Source organism: Hippoglossus stenolepis, chromosome 21 (genome assembly GCF_022539355.2).
Source record: "Hippoglossus stenolepis isolate QCI-W04-F060 chromosome 21, HSTE1.2, whole genome shotgun sequence".
Taxonomy (NCBI): Eukaryota; Metazoa; Chordata; class Actinopteri; order Pleuronectiformes; family Pleuronectidae; genus Hippoglossus; species Hippoglossus stenolepis.
This window is the reverse complement of record NC_061503.1, coordinates 18033663-18056369: the sequence shown is the minus strand read 5'-3', so window position 1 is coordinate 18056369 and position 22707 is coordinate 18033663. Positions and strand designations below refer to the sequence as shown.

The 22707-nt window shown below is 43.4% G+C and overlaps 2 protein-coding genes across 2 annotated transcripts; one reads left to right on the top strand and one right to left on the bottom strand.

Annotated features, from left to right (window-relative positions):
• Positions 1–292: 292 nt before the first annotated feature.
• gucy2g (guanylate cyclase 2g) lies at positions 293–7884 on the bottom strand (the record flags this gene model as incomplete). The annotated part of the gene is made up of 22 exons (XM_047338344.1): positions 293–388; positions 479–586; positions 677–768; positions 1278–1376; positions 1481–1655; positions 1828–2020; positions 2151–2291; positions 2467–2644; positions 2816–2971; positions 3054–3210; positions 3647–3718; positions 3848–3952; positions 4121–4204; positions 4605–4745; positions 4853–5019; positions 5099–5202; positions 5289–5424; positions 5552–5696; positions 5805–5987; positions 6292–6416; positions 6501–6849; positions 7576–7884. Coding segments are annotated over 22 exons (3315 nt in total), but the record flags the coding sequence as incomplete, so codon positions are not given.
• A 3105-nt stretch (positions 7885–10989) lies between these two features.
• acsl5 (acyl-CoA synthetase long chain family member 5) lies at positions 10990–16708 on the top strand. Its single transcript, XM_035145906.2, has 20 exons — positions 10990–11145; positions 11246–11357; positions 11654–11718; positions 11803–11904; positions 11983–12082; positions 12371–12549; positions 12771–12803; positions 12886–12937; positions 13026–13099; positions 13199–13276; positions 13365–13499; positions 13593–13727; positions 13818–13913; positions 14281–14353; positions 14549–14637; positions 14830–14946; positions 15154–15297; positions 15380–15481; positions 16142–16213; positions 16571–16708. The coding sequence occupies exons 1-20, from the start codon at positions 10990–10992 to the stop codon at positions 16706–16708; spliced, it is 2052 nt and encodes a 683-aa protein (XP_035001797.2).
• The last annotated feature ends 5999 nt before the right edge of the window (positions 16709–22707 follow it).

The following is a 22707-nucleotide window of genomic DNA, read 5'->3' as shown; positions in this document are numbered from 1 at the left end:
ATCCGTTTGACTCACATCAATAAACATGAATTCATTGTCTATGGTTTCAAAAGATAGATGTGTAACTTTACCCAAAGAAATGAGATCATAAATCGTCTTCGTCTCGAGTCTGAAGCTACGAGGGCTGTGATCCAGGCTCTGTTCGCTTCCCACGACCTCAGTGTTTCAGTCTCGTTCCACGTTTTCTCTCCCGAGGAAACACTCTCTTTTGCAAGTGAGACCTGTGGGATTGACATTTCCGGACATTCCTGCAAAATGTCTCCAAATTGTGGTCGGAACATCGGCTCGTTCCTCAAATGTGCACGGTAGGATTCTCGATGTCCGTCATGTGAGCTTTGTTCAGGATCTTGTGGGCTCGTTTCTCAGTGGACCTGGTCACACATGGTTTCTTCAGCAGAGAAGATAAAAAAAACAGGTCAAAACACAGGTTTACATCGAATACAGCAGTGCAAGGACTGATGTGTGTCTGTCACTGTACCTCGGTGTGTAGTTTGAAACCCTCAGCCGGTGGAGAGCCATGAGCAAAGAGAGGAGGGTTGAAGTATTTTTTGCTCAGCAGCCAGTAGGTCTTGTGACACCCTTTGCCCTGTCATGGACACAAACTGGTAAAATTCATGTCAAACACAACAGGCGGTATCAGCCTCAGCTAAATGTGCAGACTCTGACTGGGACTCACCTTCATTTCGATTTCTCCTCTTTCCTCCATCTCAAACGATCCCACCTGGACCAGAATGTCTGCCGTGCACTGAGATATGTGAATCTTCAGGGCTGGGGGGGGAAACATACATTTCTTAAAGCACAGAGTAAAGCTTAAAACTTAAATAGCTGATAAATGATTTTTTTACCTTTAAGTTAAAGCAACAATATGCAACTTTTACCTAAAAGCAGCAGCTTCAGAATGAGAGTGAATAAGGAGAAAGTTTCCTCTTTCATTCCCTGAACGTCAGCTTCAAGTGTCTGAATCAGCTCCAGCAAGTTGAACAGTGTCATGTTGTTTTCGGAAAAGTTACGTAGTACCAAAGTTATTAAAAATATTTTTTCTTGAGCTCTCGAATATGTGCACCAGATGTTATGGTAGTCCATGCAATAGGTGTAACGAAACAGTGAAAATAACAACCTCAGGGTGGCGCTAGATACATAGTCAGAGTGTCTGTAGATGATCGCATTGGTAATCTATCTAATGCTTGTTGAGAGGGACCAACAGTCCATTTAAAAGAAGAGATATCCCACATTAACGATGATCACTCAGTAGAAGAATAAACACTCAGTTCACTCACGCAGGCTGTTACTCTCCATCCGAGAGGCCATGTTCACCGTGTCTCCAAACAGACAGTAGCGAGGCATGGTGGTGCCGACCACTCCTGCAACCACTGGACCTACAGAACCCACAACACAGCTGAATACGCATTTTTTAATCAATCAATCAATCGATCAATCGTCTATCGGACACTGGCTCAATCTGTTGCCCGCCGTCTGTTACCGGAGTGTATCCCGATGCGAATGGCGAGACTCTCAGTGGGCATGTGATGGATCCTGAAGACCTTGATGGCGCTCAGGAAATGCAGCGCCATCGTGCAGATCTCCACAGCGTGCTCGTAGCCGTTGCTGATGGGCAGCCCGCTGGCCACCATGTACGCATCGCCTATCGTTTCCACCTGGAAAAGATGCGAAGGCGAACAAAGCTTTATTGACGACGATTAAAGTGACCGTTGGAAGTAGCAGCACAACTTCATGAAAAACTACGTAAAAAAGGATCTCACACACAAGACAAAACAAAGTTCACTCTTGTTTTTTGTGAGTGTTGAGAGAGAAAGTGTTTTCACTCACTTTGTAGACATCGTACATCTTGATGATGTCGTCGAAGAGGCTGTAGAGGTCGTTGAGAAACGTGACCACCTCCATCGCAGAGCTGACCGAGCACATGGAGGTGAAGCCCACGATGTCGGAGAAGAAGATGGTCACCATCTCGTAGCTCTGCGGCGCCACCGACTTCCCGGCCATCAGCTGGTCTGCGATGTACCTGCGCCCATTGAAACAACAGCACCGGTCAACAGAGGTGAAGCTCACTCAGCTGGTGGAGGAGGCGGAATTTTAACGACACAGCAAAAACACATATTGAGCATTTTTGAAACATTGACATCGGGCGTTACCTTGGCAACATGCTGGAGAGAAGCTTGTCTGCACGGGCCTTCTCTGCTGTCAGCTGATTGGTCCTCTCCTCCACCACCTCCTCCAAGTGATTTGCATATTTCTCCAACTTATCCACCATGTTATCCAGGATATTTGTGTGACTGCAGCACAGAAAATCACGATAACCCCGACCCTGTTGAGCACTTAACTTAACAACGGCATTTTCTTGTAAGTAAAGTTAAAGCAGAAACCAGATTACGACCAAATGAGAGACGTGGAGAACTGTTTCTTCTGAGGCACGTTAAGGATAAGAAACACTAATATCTGAATAGTGACCTGTCCGGGCTGGTGTCCCTCAGCTGTCTCCGTATCGAGCCAAATGGAGGTCGGTGGTCAGCGTTCTCACTCCAGCAGGCGTGCAGCAGTAAGTTGATGCTCTCATCACACAGCTCGTCGGACAGCCATGGTCGCAGCGGCTCCCCTTGGAAAGGCGTCCGCAACTGCGTGATAATCTCTGAAGGAAATCAAGAAGCAGCAGTTGAAGTGAGTAATATATGTCGTTAACGTTTGTCTTTGCCTCTTGTGTATGTTTTTACTTCGTTTGTCTGATATTTAGCAGGATTACATAAAGAAACGAGGAGGCTTTATGGAAGTGTTAAACCTGATCTGAGTATTTCTGCCTCACCCTTGGGCTCCAGGTTGACGTCAGGGTATGGACCAGCCTTTGAGTTGTACATGAGTTCCCACATGATGATGGAAAAGCTGTAGACGTCAGCTTTGGGCGTCCCGTTGGTCACAAGGCTGATTTGTCTCAGGAGCTCGGGGGCGGTCCAGTACATCTCTACAGAGAGCGGTCAGGTTTCGAATCATGCTGTGACAATCATGAATATATTTAGTTTGAAACTGTGCTTCCGCACACTGACCTTGATAATTGATCGTCTCCACTGGCATGATGTTGTTTTTAAACTCCGACAATCCGAAGCCAGACAGTTTGATCTGCAGCCGACTGTCCACCAGACACGTGCTGGGCCGCAGGTTGCCATGAAATCTCAGGCTGCTCTTGTGAATGAACTCCATTCCCTGAATCACAAATTAATAGATTTAATTTTTATCATTTAAAAGTAGAGAAACTGGTCAAAACCTGTGGAGAAACTGTGGTTTGTCTGTTTTAGTCATTAAACCAAGTGAACTTTATTTATCTGATAATACTTTTAAACACTATTTTGATCTTCATTTCATATGTATGTATTAATTGAATAAGAAAAGCTTATATGAAAAATCTAAATAACATTTTTTAGAATTTCTTTGGTGGATGTGTTAGTTGGGCTTCTTTTAATTTTCAGAACTCGTCAAGATACCATAACCTGGATGAAATTATTTCTTTACAACGTCATTAATCCTGAAGACCTGTCACAGCCCAGTTTAGATTTGCTAATCTAGTAAATTAAACTATTTATATGTCCAACAGCTAACTAATATAAATACTTTAAATATACTGCATAGTACACAGACTCACATTTACAATGTCATAAGCAAAGGAGAGTTTAAACATCGCATCCAGCTCAATATCTGAAGTCTTCAAAACATCCTGCAGGAAACAAAACCAAAGAGAAAATGTGGTTATTGAAGAATAAACAAGAATTTCCTGGTCTGGGTTTTTTTTTCATATCGAAAGTATTCAAACAACCAAGTATCAAGTGCAGGAAGCAGCACTGACCTTCAAACTGCCTTTCTTGCAGTACTGCATGACCAAACACACGTTGGGCGGCTCGATGCACGCACCGAAGAACTGCACCAGGTTCTCATGCTTCATCTCTTTCATCTGTCTTGAAGAGGTTCACATACTTAGGCACAAACTAAACATCTTTTTAAACCTGAAGATTAATTTTAATGAGCTTTATCATTAATTTATGTTTTATGAATATGAAAAAAACAAGTGAAGCAAACGTGTTTTGTGATGTTTGGTCTTTAACGAACTGAGGAACTTTACCACATTGAACTCTCTGATAACTGAAGGTTTCTGGAAATTGCAGCTCACAGGGTTCTTGATGTACTTGATGGCCACTTGATTCCCCTGAATGGAAATGGAAAGCAAGATTAGCGTAAACAGTGACGACGTGTAATTTAAATGACGACACCGGGACTTATTCTTATTCTGCAACAATGGAAAAGGAGGTTCCATAGATTAGAGCTGTATATATCAACATTAACCCGTTTCAGTGCTTATCTAAAAACATGTCCCACATTATACATTGATTAGACACCTAACTGGGTTTATTGAATTGGTAGAAACCTTTATCGTCTATTTGATTCTCAATGGGACCGTGATTTACAAAGTGAACATCGTGCTGTACTGAAGAAGACTTGAAACTAGAGATCCAGACCAGAAACTTCTTAGGAAACTGTTTACTGACGTCAGTGAGAGTCGTTTCTTTTTTGTGCTTCTGTGCTTTAAACTCTGAAAAGACTACTACCTGGTAGAGACCTATGGTGGTGAAGATGTGTTCTCTCCCTGCCTTGTCCATCAGGCCGTAGCTGTTGTTGGAGAAGATGGACTTAGTGCCCCCGCTGCCACTCTGGCTGCCCGTGGTTGTCAGGGATAAAGCCTGATTTCCCTGGAGGAGGCACAAACACACACCTAACATAAACACAATCGCACTAACAGGCGTTTTTTCCTTCTTCGATCTGAACCCAATGACACATCTCGAGCTAGTGCCCGTACTGAGAGCTCCCTGATGATGGTGATGTCGCTGTAGTCGATGAGCCACCAGCAGGAGTCGTCCAGCCTCGTCTGGAGCCGGAACTTCTGCAGACTGAGGAACCCGATGCACAAAACTCCCAGCACCCCGATGAGGGGGAAGGTCACCAGCAGGGCGAGCAGGGCGATGTCTGTGTCGGTGGATAATGAGGGGGTTAGCTTGTGTGTGGATCGTCTTGGTTCTGAAAGGAATCAGTTCTGTTAGTTCACCGTTGTTCAGCCATTCACAGAATTCGTTGTTGAAGCCACACTCTGGTTTATCTGAGGGAATTCGTCCATTGGGCCAAACCACAGAGGCAAACAGGGACGTTGGCCTGGAATAAAAATAAAAAATTGTTAATGGAGTTGGAAAATATGTCATTTAAAAGTAAAATTTTGATGGTAGAAAAGTGTTTGTTACCGAATAGTTTTGGTTTCGCTGTCAAAATTCAGAACGGGCACAAACTTGATGACGTCGCCTCTGTACTGCAGGTCATAAATGGAATAGTCCAGATTTCTCTCCCCCTCCTCGTCAAAGTGGACCAGTCCCGACGCACCTGAGATCACAAGCCATTATTGGAACATTATGTTTCGGGTTTCGTGAAAATCCATTTAGTTGTTTTTAGTGCAATTAATCCTTCAGTTGATTAAAGATGGGTGACGTGACAGCTTCCCAAAACCAACCGTAAAACCGAATGTTGTTTTTATTTTTCAGCCTCTTTAGCAGCTGCCTTCCGTCGTGAGGGTCTTTCCCGTCCTTGATGGTCTCCTTCAGCCCCATGGCGTAGAGAAGCACTGCGTCGTGCAGGTAGGCCGAGTACGGGCTCACCTGAAATATCAGAAATATAAAAAATATAAAAATGCTTTCTGTGATTGTATTGCAGTGAAAGTATTGCAGTACATCCTAACGATATATTTTGTGATTGCATGTGATTACCTCTCTTGCAGATGTCAGGTTGCTCCTGAATGGGTTTCCTTTCAGTCTTTGGAACACCTGCTCAAAGAAGTCGTAGTACTCGTAGCCTTCGTAGGATTTCTGGCCGATGATGAAGGCCATGTCAAAAGCTTTCCGTGAGCGTTGGTTCATTGAGCTGTTCAGGGCATATTTCCACAAGTTATCCTGGAAGAAGATTAATATGACACAAGCAAAACCAATAAAGAGATGGTAAATATGTGAAATTATTAACAAGACATGGTAAATGGTGTAAAATAACTATGACGATATAGAAAATGATGTAAAAGTAACATGAAGAGATACAAAATGACCATAAAAGAGTCTAAAACATATGTAGAGATTTAAAATGATGGAATTTGATAGAAAATAATGTTAACCAGCATAAAGAAATAATAAAATGACCACAGAAAGACTACAAACGTTTTTGAATCCCACCCCGGTGTAACTGTGTTGTCAAAGCTTTACTCACCACGCCTCCACTGACTTCAAAGTGCTGCACCAGGAAGAAGACGTAGTCTCCTTTCATGAGCCCCTGTCGCTCGGCCTCCAGCAGCAGAGTCATGGAGTCCTCTCTGTTGGACAGCACCACGATCACTGGAGGACGGAGGGACGGCAGAAGTCAGAGGTTAACATCTGGTCACATGTGGTTGATGCTCATAGCAGCACTGTTCCTCTCACCTCTGGCCACTGTTGAGATGTACTTGATGTTTCTGTTAACCAGCTGAGCGTTGCTGGTGTCGAACTGGACGGCTTCCGTCAGTTTGAATTTGGCTCTCAGCGGATCCTCGACCGTTTTCCACAAGGCGTCCACTTTGTCCCAGGTGTTCGATTCCAGTCCTCCTCCGATCATCGCCACGTGACTCCAGCCGAAGAACTCCAGCGTCTTCACCAGCACCTCCGAGCTTCTTTTCAGAGGGGGCACGATTTTGATGTAGGAGTCATAGATGCCGCTGTTGTCGATTTTGGACGATTGTCCCACGAACCCGAACATGGGGATGTTCCACGCCGAGGCGATGAGACCAGTCACCTAAAAATCAGTAGTTTCCAAAGAGACATAGCATCATTTTTCAAATACTATCTATCTATCTATCTATCTATCTATCTATCTATCTATCTATCTATCTATCTATCTATCCACTTATAAATGATTTATAAGCTGTAATTGATTGATATGTTGTTGATTACTACATTATTGTTACTCTTCTCCACTGTTTGACCACTGATCCTCTGGAAAATTAAAATGGCTGCAGAACATCTGGATTAAAGTCCATTTATAAATAGCTTGCATTCACAACTACAGACTTAATATGGTACAACCAATTATTTACTTATTTAATTACTTTAAAACTAAGTAAACGTGAATTATTAATGGTTTTCATTACATTTTTCAAATAATAATGCAACTATACATTATCCCTGCAGCCAGATAACCGTCCCCTGGAGATGTCTCACTAAAGAGCTAAGAGACAAGAGAAGAATGACATTTTCTAAAAGTTGCTCATTAACTGATCAAGAAAACACTCGTTAATGATTCATCAACCATTAATTAGAGCCTATAAATCCTTTGTGTGTTGCTTTAGCAGAAGGTTCCAACAGCATTTCCACTCAAATTCAACTGGATGTTTAACCTGACGAGACCAAGGACAGAAAACTGTTTGATTTCCTGGTTTAGTCTCTTAAAAAAAGTGACACAGTCCAGTGCATAAATAGTAATTTTCCATATTTACACATGTCCCCTCGCAGTGACTCGTACCTCGGCCTCTCCTGGACAAGCTGGACCGAACAGTGCGGACACGTTCTCCTTCCACACCTGGTGGATGAATCCTCCCAGGGACAGTTTGGGATTGCAGTCTGTGTCCGTGAACACAAAATCCACGCTGAAGTTGCCCACGAAGGCAGGATTGGTGTTCACCTTCTCCACGGCGATCTGTATGGCCGAGCCCAGGCGCTGGGCGCTGAAAGGGAAGGACATGTTCCAGGGAGCCTGGAAGCCAATGATCAGCTTGTAAGGGTGAGAGCCATTTGTGCTGTTGTCAGCCGCAGCAGCAGCAGCAGCAGCAGCAGCAGCAGCAGCAGCAGCAGCAGCAGCAGCAGTTAACACCAAAGTGAGATGAAGCGCCAACGTGTGGCTCATGCCAGAAGAATAAACCGCCCTTGACATCCCTCTCATCCTGCGAGTCCCTTGATTCTACAGGGTTTAAATACACCTCCACCTCCCTGGTGATGCTGGACAGTCGGTCAGGGAGGAGATAATGTGAATATGTGGAGGCGAGTGGGAGGTTCCTGGAGGCATCAACTCATCTTTCCCTTCCTCTGGGACTCCATCTTTAATATAGGTGGATGTCCTCAGAACACCCAAGGACGACCTTCTCCAAAACATGGATCCTATTCATTCATTAAGACGAGAATTTAATTTGTATTAGAGCTGCAACAATAAAAATCTTTGAATTATTCCTTTAGTCAAGAAAATGACAAACGTTCCTCTCGGTTTCTTAGAGTTCAAGCTCACGTCTTAATTTGATTCTGTTTAATATGATGTCAAATCTTCAGTAACAGCATCAGTTCTGTATTTTACCTAAAAGTTAATGATCGATCTGATCTGTATTTTGATGACTCGTCACATTGCTCAGCAAAAACTGTGTGAAGATGTTAAAATAAACTGTGCGATGCATACCCTGCATATATATATGCTCTATATATGCTAACTTTTTATATACTTTTTTATATATATATAATTAGATTTATTTATCTAATTTTATACATAAATGCTGATTTTTAATTCACTAAATGTATAACTTAAGCTTTGGGTCGTTTATATAGCACAGGCTGTATGTATGGTACATTTTTTTGTACTTTTTTACATTTTAATAACGTATTTTCAATATATATATATATATATATATATATACATACACTTATATATATATACTTTCAATTTAATAATATTGATCATTTTTATTATATTTATAAATTAAGCTTTGGGTTGGGACTATTGCACACACTGTTTATACGCTAACGTTTTATACTTATATTTATATGTAATCATTTATAATAATTTAAGTATTAGCTTGTGTCTATAGTCCTAAAAAATATACATGTACACACCTATTTAATCTTTCTAACGTATATGTCATTTTGTTTGCAGATTTTGTTCTTGATCAGATGTTATCAAGTATTATCAGTATATATCAAAGGTTCTGTATCACCACAGTTATGGCTCATAAATCCAGGGTCAAAGTTCATCGTAGTGTTTTAACATCTCCTCTGCAGAAGAGGAGGAGGAGGAGGAGGAGGAGGAGGCAGAGCAACACGACTGATTTAAAGAATGAGGGTTCATTTAATTAAGGAAATGTTTTAAAGCCGACATGCAGGTGAGCATCTGGAGCTTTTAATCACCTGATCAGATAACCTGACTCTAACCTCAGGTTGGAAATGGGTGAAGCTCCTTCAATCAACACAGCAAAAACAAGCCCCAGAGTCCGAACATGCTGAGGATCTCCTGCAGGTGTTAACTGCTGCAGGGCTGCAGGAGCACAGGAGGCAGGCCGGGCCTTGCTCCGTGCAGAAGCTCCTCACACCTGTGAGCACTCTCAGGTGCTAATGGCGACAGGTAGAGGCACAGTCGACATTAGTGGTGTTGCTGCCTTCAGCTGCCCGGTCCCAGGGGATCTGTGCTCAGCCTGGCCCCACCTGAGCTAATCCCACCAGGTCACGTCTCAAAGCTTCTCCTAATGAACCTTTACCTTCACCTCACGTCCTGCTGATTTCAATCATTCACACATGAAAACATGTTGACGCTCAGCTTTGTGTCCGTGTGAATATTATAAACCTCAGAGAGGAGAAATGTTGTCTGTCATTCACCTCAAGTTGTCAAGAGATGATAAGATTTGAAAAAATAAGTTAATCTTTAATGTCAGGAAGGTTTTACACATCCTAAAGTGAGATAAGGCAACTTTTAAAAGATTCAATATTTGATCACCTGTATGTATTAAAAACTTACCAGCATTTTTCTTAAAAATAAAAAGCTGAATTCCTAAAAAGGTTAGGGTTCAACACCCGGCTTCAGGTCACGTTTTAGGAAATGTTTTGATTTATTTAGAGATCAAGTCCAAATAATGGTCAAAATCATTTACAGCTTTTTGCAGCAGTTGAATTTCCAAGTCATTGAAACTCGTCTCGTGCAAACTTCAAACATTTTGCAGAAACATAATTGAGTTTGGACATTTCCCCGTGCATCCACTTTTTAAACGTGAAGCCTTTGAACTTGATTAACAGCCGATAAGAACATTGACCTTTCATCGGCTGCAGCATCTCGGCCTCAGATACATTCTCAACTTTATCTGCTCTGAAATCAGAGATAAATCTTAACGGTAATTTGCACAAATTAAACTTTCAATACGATGACACATGACCCAGGATGTGCTTTTCTTTCTTTCTTTTATCAGTGGCAGTGATGGTGGCTCAAAGGTTCAAAGGTCCCTTTCCCTCTAATCAGTGTTTTTATGGGTTTTCCTTGTGTGTCTCACCTCAGAGCAGCAGAGGAGGATCTGCTGTGAACACCTCTCGCCCGCCTGTCGACTGGGAGCTGACCACAAACTGCAGGTAGGAAATCGAACACTTTAATCGTATCGTCAGGATCAATTCTTACAAACTGTGGGATCTTTCAGAATTAAAGTATTTCTGTTAAAGCTTGGCAGGTAGAATAGAGTTCCACCAGCTGCTCTATAGAATTAATTAAAACGTCATTTAAATGCTATTAATTGCCGTAAAAGTATTATTCGTATTTCCTTAAGTTTATATTTCACTATTATGACCTAATGCGTCTGAGATCAAGAAAGTCAATGTGCAGACTCACTAGCATCACCTGTTGCTCATGCATATTAATACTCTGCCCTCATTGGGGCTTCTGTCGCTGCGCGTGTGGACCTATTGTTGTTTTAACACATTTATTGGTGGGACTCTATCTTGGTGCGATTAAGAATCAGCTCCATGTTGCACAAGCCGCGTCGACTTCGACCTCAGTTATTGTGGAGACGACCTCAGCCGTGACCCCGGAGATGGAAGCCGCTCCGCGTTGCATAAGAGGACTGAATGTGTTGCGTGATGTATTTTAAGACTTGGTGAATCTTAATTGACTGTTTCTGTGCGTCCCTGCAGACTTGGCACCATGGACTTCCTGTTCCAGGTGCTGTTCTCTCCTCTCCCGACGTCGGCCGTCTTCTCCCTGCTCGCCCTGGGAGCTGCCACCTTGTTTTACCTCCACTCGCGGCCCAGTCCCCTCCGAACCCCCGCCAACCTCGAACACCAGACTCTGGGGATCAAGGTGAAGAGCTGATGGATTTTGTGGTGTATAGTTCATATTTAACATCAATCAAACTAAATACAACTATATTTCTGTGTGTGCTTCGGCCTGACATCCTCAGGATGGAGCGAGAAAGTCGGCTTTGCTCGAAGGGAACAACGACCTGGTGTCGTACTGCAACGACGACGCCAAGACCCTGTATGAGGTGTTTCAGAGGGGGCTGAGAGTTTCAGGTGAATTTTGTGTACAGAGGAAACAAACTTTATATAAGATGGTAAATGACTCTCTTGCTTTCTGACTCTTGAAAAGAAAACAAACCTATTTCCCAACATGTCAAAAAATATTCCTTGAGATGAAGCTGCTCGTGATAAATCGAAACATCTAAATCTACAACAAACTCTTGTAGAAATCATGACGACACATTCACACAAAACAAACTGCATAAAGAAATTAGAGCTCAAGTGCAAAACATTAAACTCCTCTGAAGCAGAAGGTGTAGTTTGATGTGGGCCCTGCGTCTCGTCTGCAGGTAACGGGCCGTGCCTGGGCAGCAGGAAGCCTGGACGGCCGTACCAGTGGCTGAAGTACAAGCAGGTAAATCACCGGAGAGAAGGAAGAAGAACGTGGTGACAATGAGCTGCTGTGACTTTCAGCTGACGTGTGTTTTCCTGGGTGAAGGTGACGGAGCGAGCGGAGCACCTGGGGTCGGGGCTGCTTCACCGGGGCCTGAAGCCAAACACGGACACCTTCATCGGCATCTTCGCTCAGAACAGACCTGAAGTAAGTGAAGTCTATATTTTAGCACGTGAAGAGATCATTTCTTTGACATGCCCTAACTTTGCTGTGTGTCACTGGCAGTGGATTATTGGTGAACTGGCTTGTTACACGTACTCCATGGTAGTGGTTCCCCTGTACGACACCCTGGGTCCTGAGGCCCTTGTGTTCATTATCGACCGAGGTAATTGGAGCTTCTCTCTGCACGCTGCTAATGCTGCTAATGACAAGAGTTGGATCTGAGTCTAGTAACTCGCTGGTCCCCGAAGGGATTTTTTTATCAAGTGTGCGCTTATCTCTTCTCCTCTTCATCACCCCCCCCCACCCCCTTCAATCTGTGCTTTCATTTTGCTTTTCAATATCTGGACAATTCATTAGAAGATTTAAATCTAGTCCTGCTTTTTATAAATGCTGTTTTGTTTTACCCTGAATCTTAACAAACACTACAACCTCGACCTTTGTCTTCTTTCAGCCGAGATCTCCACTGTGATTTGTGACAATCCAAGCAAAGTGGAAACGCTGCTGCAGAACCGGGAGAAAGGCCTGAGCCCTGTTCTCAAGACCATCGTTGTCATGGACGATTTCAACTCCGAGTTGGTGAAGAGAGGGACCACGTGTGGGGTGGACATTGTTTCCATGAAGGATGTGGAGGTAAAGCCCGGGTCATTCAGTTCATGTTCAGTCCCCGACCAGTGGGATACCAGGTGTAGTTTTGACAAATGGGTTACAAAATACTGAAAGACCAGACTGTTGAATAAAGAGAGAGAGAGACAAATCCATAGCTGAACACAAAAGGACACTGGTTTATTTTTAAGAATGAGAAACTGTTGCTATGGAGAAGAAGCACAAACTGTTTTTCTTTTGTTCCTCAGGATCTGGGGGAAGGTAATCGTCAAGATCCAATTGTAAGTTGATTTTCATGTATTGTTTATTTGTTTTTTTAATTGCACAAACTGCATTTCCTAATTTGCTGACATGTCCACACAGCCACCGAAGCCAGAGGACCTGAGTATTGTTTGCTTCACCAGTGGCACCACAGGTGAATTTTGTTATATCACTTAAATGACGACCTTTACACGTTTCTGGTGTATTAATTTAAACCATATATTTCTGTATGTCGTTCTCAGGAAACCCTAAAGGAGCCATGTTGACCCACGAGAACGTGGTCTCTAATGCTGCAGGTGTCATTGCAAGCTTCGAGGTACCTGTGATGAAAGTGGAGTTATAGATACGAGTCCTGTCTCGTTGAGTGTGAGTTTCTCGAGGTGGTAACTGGATCTTCTGCTTCTGTTTCCCGCAGTCGTCAGTAGCTCCAAACACGCAGGATGTGAGCATCTCGTTCCTGCCTTTAGCTCACATGTTTGAGAGAGTGGTGCAGGTAAGAGCTCGGTCATGAAAGGGGTTTCTGCATCTACACGACGTCGGAACATCCCTCACTGTGTTTTTTAATTCCTCTGATCTTGCAGACGGTGATTTACGGTGCAGGGGCGAGGGTGGGCTTCTTCCAGGGGGACATCAGACTGCTGCCGGACGACATGAAGACCCTGCAGCCGACCATTTTCCCCGTAGTTCCTCGACTTCTCAACCGTGTCTATGACAAGGTTGGTGGAAACCACAGCCGCCTCGTTCCTCTCATGTGCTCTGTGCTTTTTTATTTTATTTCAAACGCAGCAATTTCCCTGTTTGGTAACCAGGTCCAGAGCGGCGCCGCGACGACCTTCAAGAAATGGCTCCTGAACTTTGCGGTGGAGCGGAAATTCGCTGAGGTCAAGGAGGGCATCATCAGGAACAACAGCATCTGGGACAAGCTAATCTTCCACAAAGTCCAGGTTCGGCTTCCGTCCCAACACAAACGCACAATACGCAACAACAAAAGCACAAATTCCCTGAAAAGTGAATGTGCTTGACTTTGACTGCAGGAGTCTCTGGGTGGACGTGTGCGGGTGATGGTGACGGGAGCAGCTCCCATATCTCCCTCTGTCCTCAACTTCCTCCGGGCTGCTCTGGGCTGTCAGGTGAGGGAACAGAGCTGTCGTGCTGTCTTCACTCAGTTTGTGTTTTTAGTCCTGGTAATCTGCTGTTACCGCTTCCAAGGAGGTTTCTGTTCCCACTGTCTGGCGGTTGTTTTGTCTGTTGGGAAGTTGAAGTTACTGGTCGGTTCAAATGCTTAGAACATCTTCATTCGGAGGTTCGATACCTCCTGCAGTGGCCGCAGGTTCGGTTGTGATCCGGCTCTTTAACTGTTTGTCTTCCTCCGATTCCCTCTCCTCATCTCACGCTTCAACTGTCCTGTCAATAAAGCTGAAATGCCCCAAAACTAAATATTCAAAAAAGATTAATTCAGTTCACACGCTTCTCTCTCCGCTCTGATTCGTCCCTCAGATCTTCGAGGCGTACGGTCAGACAGAATGCACGGCCGGCTGCACCTTCACCATGCCGGGTGACGCCACCTCAGGTACAGAGGCGACTTGAGTTCAACCCACGACCGTTTGATTCAATATGAACCGGACTTCTTCTATAAATCACTTGTTTTATATGGTTTTAAATGCTTCAACACAGATAATTCATTTTTGCTTCACGTATTTAAAGAAATCACATTTTAGTTTTGTTATCCGTGTGTTGTATCGTGACCAGAATCCCTCGTCCACAGGCCACGTCGGGGCCCCGCTGCCCTGTAACATTGTGAAGTTGGTGGATGTTGAAGAAATGAACTATTTCGCCTCGAATGGTGAAGGGGAGGTACGTTTTCTCAAAATAATATTAGAGCAGTAACCAAATGAACCGATTCATTCAAAGAGACTAGTACCTGCCAAACTGACAACACGCCAACGTCAGACGCACGCCCATCAAGTATAGGTTTTAATGAAGTCAAAATATTTATTTTCACATCTAAAAGTTTCACCTCACTCCTATTATTTTCTTTATTTCCAGGTCTGTATCAAAGGTTTAAATGTGTTCAGAGGATACTTGAAAGATCCAGAGAAAACTGCAGAGGCCTTGGATGACGACGGGTGGCTCCACACTGGAGACATTGGAAAATGGCTTCCGGTAAGAAAAGCCAGGCCCAGGAATTATGTGACGATACAGACGCAAAATAAGTACCTTCAGCCACTCGGGGTCTCGTAACTGTTTTTCCTTCGTCATATGACGTTTTCCCGACTGTAAAGTGGAAATGACGCAATTAAAAGACAAACAAATGTTACATTCTGTTACTTTAAATTAAAATTAGGCCTTAATTTGCCTGTTTGATGACAGAGTGGCGTTCTGAAGATTATTGACCGTAAGAAGAACATCTTCAAGCTGGCTCAGGGCGAGTACATCGCCCCGGAGAGGATTGAGAATGTGTATGGACGCAGTGGACCTGTGGCCCAAGTGTTTGTGCACGGAGACAGTCTACAGGTAAACAGTCAAACCTTTGTCCTCAGCTACTCTCTCTCTGTCCCTCTATTCCATAATAAAACTGTTTGTTTTCTGTCTGAAGTCCTGCCTGGTCGCCATCGTGGTCCCTGATCCTGACGTCCTGCCCAGTTTTGGCAAAAGTCTGGGCTGCACAGGCTCCGTGGAAGAACTCTGCAAACGCACAGTAATATTTCCATCTTGTCCGACTGTAACACCCTGTGTGTAGAATCACATTTTCATGCCAGTGAGGTCGGAGACATCATGTCACCTCTTGAGAACATGATGTCTCTAGAACGCCTCAAGAAAATGTCCTCAAATATGGTAAAAATGTTCACTTGGCCTTAAAGATGAACTGTTTTGATTCTGGTGGTCGAGGGTCAAGTCCACTGTGACCTTACAATACATGATTTTGGGCTTGAGAATGCATCACATCAACACTTTGACTCCAAGTGAATGTTTGGACCAAATTTGAAGAAATTCCCTGGAAGATGAACTGATTAGATTGTGGAGGTCAACGGTCAAGGTCAGTGTCCTCATGCATCATGATGCCGACTGAAACTGCACTGGTTGGTGGAGGCGTACAGCCTCAGGCGTGCTATCTATAGTTTATCATAAAACAAACTGACTTATGATGTTCAGTTTCAGTTTGACTTTTCTACCCAGGAATATCTGTAGAAAACTAAAAGAAGCCAATGAAATGAGAAGTCCTTCATGTTTGCAGTAAAACCTTCAGGACTCAACGTCTGCAAACCTGGTGGACTATTTAAAAATTGGACCTGTATCATTTCCTAAGCTTGAGAATTATTTATTGGGATGATTTAAACACTGACTTCTCTGTTCGCAGGAAATTAAGAAGGCAATTCTTTCAGACATGACCAGACTGGGCAAAGAAGCAGGTCTCAAGTCCTTTGAGCAGGTAACAGCGTCTTTACTCACTCCCAAAATGAAACAGGTACTGTTGTTGTTGTTGGGTAAACTGAAGCTTTAGGTCATTTAAACTTGTTGAGCAGATTTTCTTTTTTCTGGTGCTACAGACTTCTCTCAACCTGGCTCAGTTCCCCCTCTAGTGGTCAAAATGAGCAGTTGAAATAAATGTCTGATGGTCACGAAGGCCCAGTCCTAGATCTGTATATCTATTTGGAAAGTTACGTTTCATGCAGAGTCAGGCTTTGCTCTTGTAAGATGTAAACAGGAATATTAATGGCATCTTTCTCTCTTCAACGTCTGACCTTTGCTCTCCTCCTCTTCCTCCTCCTCTTCCTCCCCGACGCAGGTGAAAGACGTTTACCTCCATCCAGAGCAGTTCACCATCGAGAACGGCCTGTTGACCCCGACACTCAAGGCCAAGAGGAACGAGCTCAAACTTCTCTTCCAGCCACAGCTCGACAAACTGTACGCCGACCTCCAATAAACGCAAATGAACCCAAAACCACCAACTCAACCTGCTCTGGTCGATCTCTTCTTTTTATTTTCCCTCCTGAAGTCCTGTGATTTGAATTCACCTCTTGTGCCGTCCTCCTTCCTAAATGTCGAGTAAATAACAAGAGGGATCCGCTGTGTTTTGGATTCTCACTGCCACAGACATTGCCGAGGCGTGAGTCACCTGAGACAGTGAGGTTCTGTTAAACTCATCTTCCCCCTGAAGCGCTGCCGTCTGGAGCCGAGCTGGACAGACGTCTGCTGGCTGCATCACGTCCGCTCTAACAAATACTGAGAGAGCACTTCATAAATATACAGTGATAATTATTTCCAAAATAAATATACAGCAATAAAGTATGAAAACTCTCTAGAGTGCCATAAGAACATAAAAATGGAGTGAGTCATAAAAGGCTGAATACTTGTAAATATAGCTGAGACAAGTGTTCCAGCAATATTTCCAGTGTGAGGTTGTGTTAAATAACATTTCTGTGTAACGCAATGTGATTCAACATGTACGTCCTCCAGAATAAACACAAACAACACAATGACAAGTAAAACCATTTTCAATGAGTGAGAATTGTAACTTGAGCTGAACGTGTTTGGAAGAAGAATCATATTTGTTCTAAATCAGAGACAGAAATCAGTTCAACAACTTTAACTACTGCAAAACCTTTGTTGTTTTTCTGAGTCAACACTGCCCCCGTGTGTTTCAGAGAAGGCATTACAGGAATCTACGCTTCCCACTGTTACCGTATTACCTGGAAAAATTAAGATGTTTCACTTCATAATTACAGGATTATAAATAAGTTCCCCATTTGTTGAGAAATTAATTTAGACATATTAAGTCAATAATTAAAAAATGTAGTTATGTTAGTCATTATGTTGAGATTCTAGGTCATAATCTTGAGATATTGAGTCTTTACTATGAAAAGGTTTTTGAGAATCTTTCTCATTTTGACAAGTCAATGCTTTTGATAGAAAGTCATCAATTTAAAAATCTTATTTTAGGTAGTAGGCCATTATTTTAAGATACTGAGTCAATATATTTTTTTAAAGGGTCATGATTTAGAGAAGAATTAATTATTTTGAGGTACTAAGTCACTTTTGATAAAGTTCCTCAGTACGTTTCTGTGTATTTTGAGTTTTTCATTTTGATTGATAAGGATTTATAGTTTTAAATTTAAAGATTTGATATATTTGACCTGGGTCCCCCCCACAGTCTATACAGTATATACTGTATATAACTGTATAAACTCAGTTATATAATATACCACATTGTTTTATTAATACAAACACTGAGTGACACTGGGGAACGACCATAGACTGTGTACAACAGTGTATAACAGTATATAACTGTATATAACTATATAACTGTATATAACTGTATTCACTCAGGTATATAATACACCACATTATCTATATCAATAAATAAAACCCCTGGGGAACGACCATAGACTGTATATAACAGTATATAACAGTATATAACTGTATACACTGCATATAACTGTATACACTGTATATAACTGTACATAAAGGGAGCGACAGAGGGGTTATAGCGCCCCCTGGTGGTTCCTCCCTCCACTCTAGCTCCGGGAGCCGCAGCTGGAACCTGCTCCGCTCCACCTGGACCTTTCCCCCGGGAACAAGCGGTCGCTTCGGCCGCTGTGTGCGGGCTGCGTGCGGGATCTGCGGGGCCGCGGAGCTGTGGGCACATGTCGCCGCCTCGGGCTCGTTTCTCCGCCGGGATCGAGCCTCGCTGATCGGATCCGGACTCACCTGAGGACTCCTCCGACAACAACATGGCTTCCTCCTCCTCCTCCTCCTCCGCAGGTGACCGAGCAGAGCAGGTGAGCGGATCTTTTCTGTAACTTTGACTTCCTGCAGCTGGAGACTTCAGCACGGTGCGGGATCGTATGCGGGTTCGTGTGCGGGGTTGTTTCTCTGCGGCTGTTCCCAGAAGCTGTGGAGCAGAGACGCGGAGCTGCGGCTGCCTCGTTCCCTGAACTTTAGTTTCTCTTTCTGGAGAGAAACTGTAGAAAAGACACGTGTTGGTTGATGTTTCAGTTTGTGGTCAGTGCTGTGGAGAAATCATCTGTTCTCATGTCGAAGCTTTCACAGAACAGACTTTAAATCACTGAAAGGACACCGGACACATCTACTTCACAACTATCCCATAATAACTTTATAAATAAACCACTAGCTATAAAAGGTTGTACATTAACTTGGATAGTGACAGTACAGGACCTCACCAATGTGTTTGTTCATCAGCCTGGCTTTAGTTTCAAATACAAATCATCTACAAATATCGTTTGTGGTCATTTATAATTGATATTATACATTTATAGATTATATATTTCTCATATTCTTTCAGGCTGTCATTGGTTTCCATTCATTTCTGTATGGTGTGAAATGTGTAGAGAAAAAAAACTGATATATCTAAACGTTCAAATCTGCTTTAACTTGTCATAAACAGGTTGTGTTGTTGTTTCCAGTCATAATCAGCTGATTCTTTTATCAGCTGATTGATTGATGAGCAACAACTTTAATAGTCAATCAATCAACAATTAACTTTTACAGCATTTGCAGATGTGACTTTATGAAATGACACTGGACACATCTGTCTTCACTTGAATTACTGTAACACACACAAACTGTACTTATAGATTATTGGCGGCATTTCCCCCCATTAATTGTAACGAATGAATATAACAATGAAATTCATTTCAAATCAGTAGGTTTACATTTTTCCTAAAACATAAATGCATGAGCTCATCCGTGAATAGGATTCGCGCCTGAGTTGCGGCAATGGTGGTGAAGAAAACTCCCATGATCCCGCGCTGCTTCACGATGTCATCAAACTAGGTCTTTTTCAATTGTGAGACCCATAGTGGCCAAAGTTACATATTTGTCTTTGGTTTATATTGTTGAAATGTGATGGAGGGCTTTTTTTAATAACAATTTCCATTTCCACATCCAACTTAAAATGATGTGACGATGCTGGACACTGATGTCTCCACCTGAGCTCACACACAAATCAAAGTGTGGGACTTTTCTAATAGGATGTAAATGGTTTGACTTGATTTCCAGTTTCCTGCGGTCATGTATAAATCTGTTCTCAATCTTTTGCATATTTGAAAGTGTTTCATGAACACCGCCCCCGTGTGTCTTTTAGCCGTGTTGTCTGTTGATCTTGGCCTCGTCTGTCCTGTGGCCCCTCCCCGTCTGTCCATTAATGGTTTACCACAGCTTGTAATGGGAAGAGCAAGGTGGTTTCAGTGTCAGTGGTAGTAGTAAGTGGCTGGTGTCAACACACGGTGCAGGAGGTTTATTGTGGCAGAGCAAACATCAGCGAGACTCCACCCATGTCCTGGCAGAAAGTAATTGGACGCTACAGTGGCGCCCGCGGAGCTGGGCGTGTGCAGGTGCAGCTGGTTTGACAGGATTGTAAAATATAATTGTTATGATTGGGATGTGAAAGCTAAAGATAAAGACACGTCTGCGTCTTTATTTGTTTTCTTTATAAATGCTGATTAATCAGTAACCAAAACACAGAAGAGCTGACGCCGGCGTTGATGTGCTGTCATCAAAACCAGCAGAATGTTAATGTCCGGCCTCTGTGTGCCGCGCCACCGCAGGACCGTCCTCGTTAAATACAGGGTGAACACAGACAGAGTGGAAAACAAGAAACATCGTGTCCAGTCCAGAGAAATCCTGAGTTACGATCGTTGGTCTGATGCATCACTTTGCAACAATCACACAGTCCGGTTCAGTGACCGGATGAAATATAACAAACAGCTCAGGTGACCACCGAAGTTTTTGCTTAGTCAGGTTATGGATTTTGCCTTTTCATTGTAATGAGAAAAGTCCAGTTGAGCTGAGTCAGCATGCTGCGGGGAGGCTTACTGATTCACTGGCTCTGGCTTTCAGTGCAGAGTATTGTAGTGACATGACCTCGGCTGCGGTGACGAATGAATCAGTGTTTGTTTGTGCGGAAGAGACGAGCTGTTGTGTGGTTGGTGCCATCGAACCCGGACAACAGGTGCATTACATTTCATCACATTACATTCAGCTGACGCTTTTAATCCGAAGCATCGAACAATAAGTGCATTCGACCGCGAGGGAACAAACCCAGAACGGCAAGAATCGTGCAAGTAGCCAATTAGCCTCAAAAAGCTAATTTGTGTGCTACATGTAAGAGCAACGAATCTTAAACTAAACACCAGAGTTGACGATGGTTATTAGACATCGTCTTCTTAATCGAGGTGAAGTCAGAAACTTTCGTGATTTTGTTGAGCGGCTCGCTGTCCCTCGCAGTGAGGGAGCAGCAGCCGATTGGCCGATGCACAGCGGAGTGGACGGGCCGTGTCGCTGTTTTGAAGCTAATGTACGCAGACAAATGTCCAGACCCAATTGTTTCCGTTTTTCTTGAAGCAACGTTCCAAAAACCCCAAATAGTCGTAATGTTATCATGCAAAGCAAAATAAAACCAGTAAATCCCTTAATGAAAGAAGCTGGAACCAGTGAAATGTTAAAAAACCTCCTGCTGCTCGATTATTCATTGTTAGCTTCAGGATCGTTTTGGATTCTTGGGTCAGAACGAATTGAAAGTGACTCTGTGGGTTAGCAGTGCAGTGACTTGACAAAACATCTGCATCTGCCTGAACATCTGCACGCTGAAAGGAGAGAATGAATGAATGAGTTCCAGTGTGTGAGCAGCGATGACTCAGATCCAGGGTCAGTGCACCGGCTGGCACTCGTGCGTTGTACAGTCTAGGTTGTGTTTTCTGTGCTTGTTCCATTTCAATGAGTCACAGTGCATCAGCTGTCCCTCGTTCCTGGGACGACTGCGGCTCAGCGTTCGTGTGAATGGGTTCCTCAGTGCGAGTGGCCATCGAGGAACCAGACCGGTAGTGATGTGAGATATAACGTAATTACCCTCCACGACAAAAAGAGCTCCAGACTTGCAGAACTTTTGTATTCTCTAAACACCTGTATAACAAACTAGTGAAAAGAAACACAGAGAAAACCTCACATATCCAATTAAAAACAGCTTCAGAGGCACCAATGAATAAAACTCAGCCACAAAGACAATGAGAGCATCTTATGTTTCTGTAGCCGCAGCAGAAGAAGATCCTAAATCAACAATAACAATCCAGCTTCGAGGATAAAGATGCTAACGTGGGATTGGATGTGTGTAAGAGCTGAAGTGGGGGCAGGGAAAGAAGCTCGCTGGTAGGAAGCGAGTCACAATCCAACTTTCCAGCTCTGGTTGTGTCTCCCTGCAGCTGATGGGGGGGGGGGGTTTGGCGATGAGACCATTTTAGGCGTGGAACTGTGTCCTTTTCTCAGCCATTAGCATTGTGCGAGCGCGCCGGTCCCGAAACAAAGATGGCTTGTAAATCAGGAGAGGATGGAAAGTCTGTCTCTTTTGTAGATGGTGTTTGTGTGTCTGCTCTTTCTCAGTGGTCGTGTGTGTGTGTGTGTGTGTGTGTGTGTGTGTGTGTGTGTGTGTGTGTGTGTGTGTGTGTGTGTGTGTGTGTGTGTGTGTGTGTGTGTGTGTGTGTGTGTGTGTGTGTGTGTGTGTGGAGGGGGGGGGGATTCCTCCTCCTCCTCCTCTTCTGTGTAAATGAGACTCTTTCACTTTACAAGTGTTCGTTGACTCTGTGATTGGTCGGTTAAAAGAAGTAGAACCACACTCGTAGATTCTCCAGATTCAAAATGTTCACTTTCATTGTTGAAACAAACTCATGAGATTCACATTGGTTCTGTTTATTGCAGCACATTTATAACAACATTTATAACGACATTTAAATGTAATTACGTACAAAATGTAAAGATCGATGTCTCCTGCAAAGTATGAGAGCTGGATTTCTTGTGTTATTCCAGAGCATCTGTTTCCACGACTCTTTAGGAAAGTGGGTGAAACTCTCGGGATCAGTGTGAGACTGAGACATGTTCAACTTCCGTTTCCAAAGCCCCGATTGGCTCGTC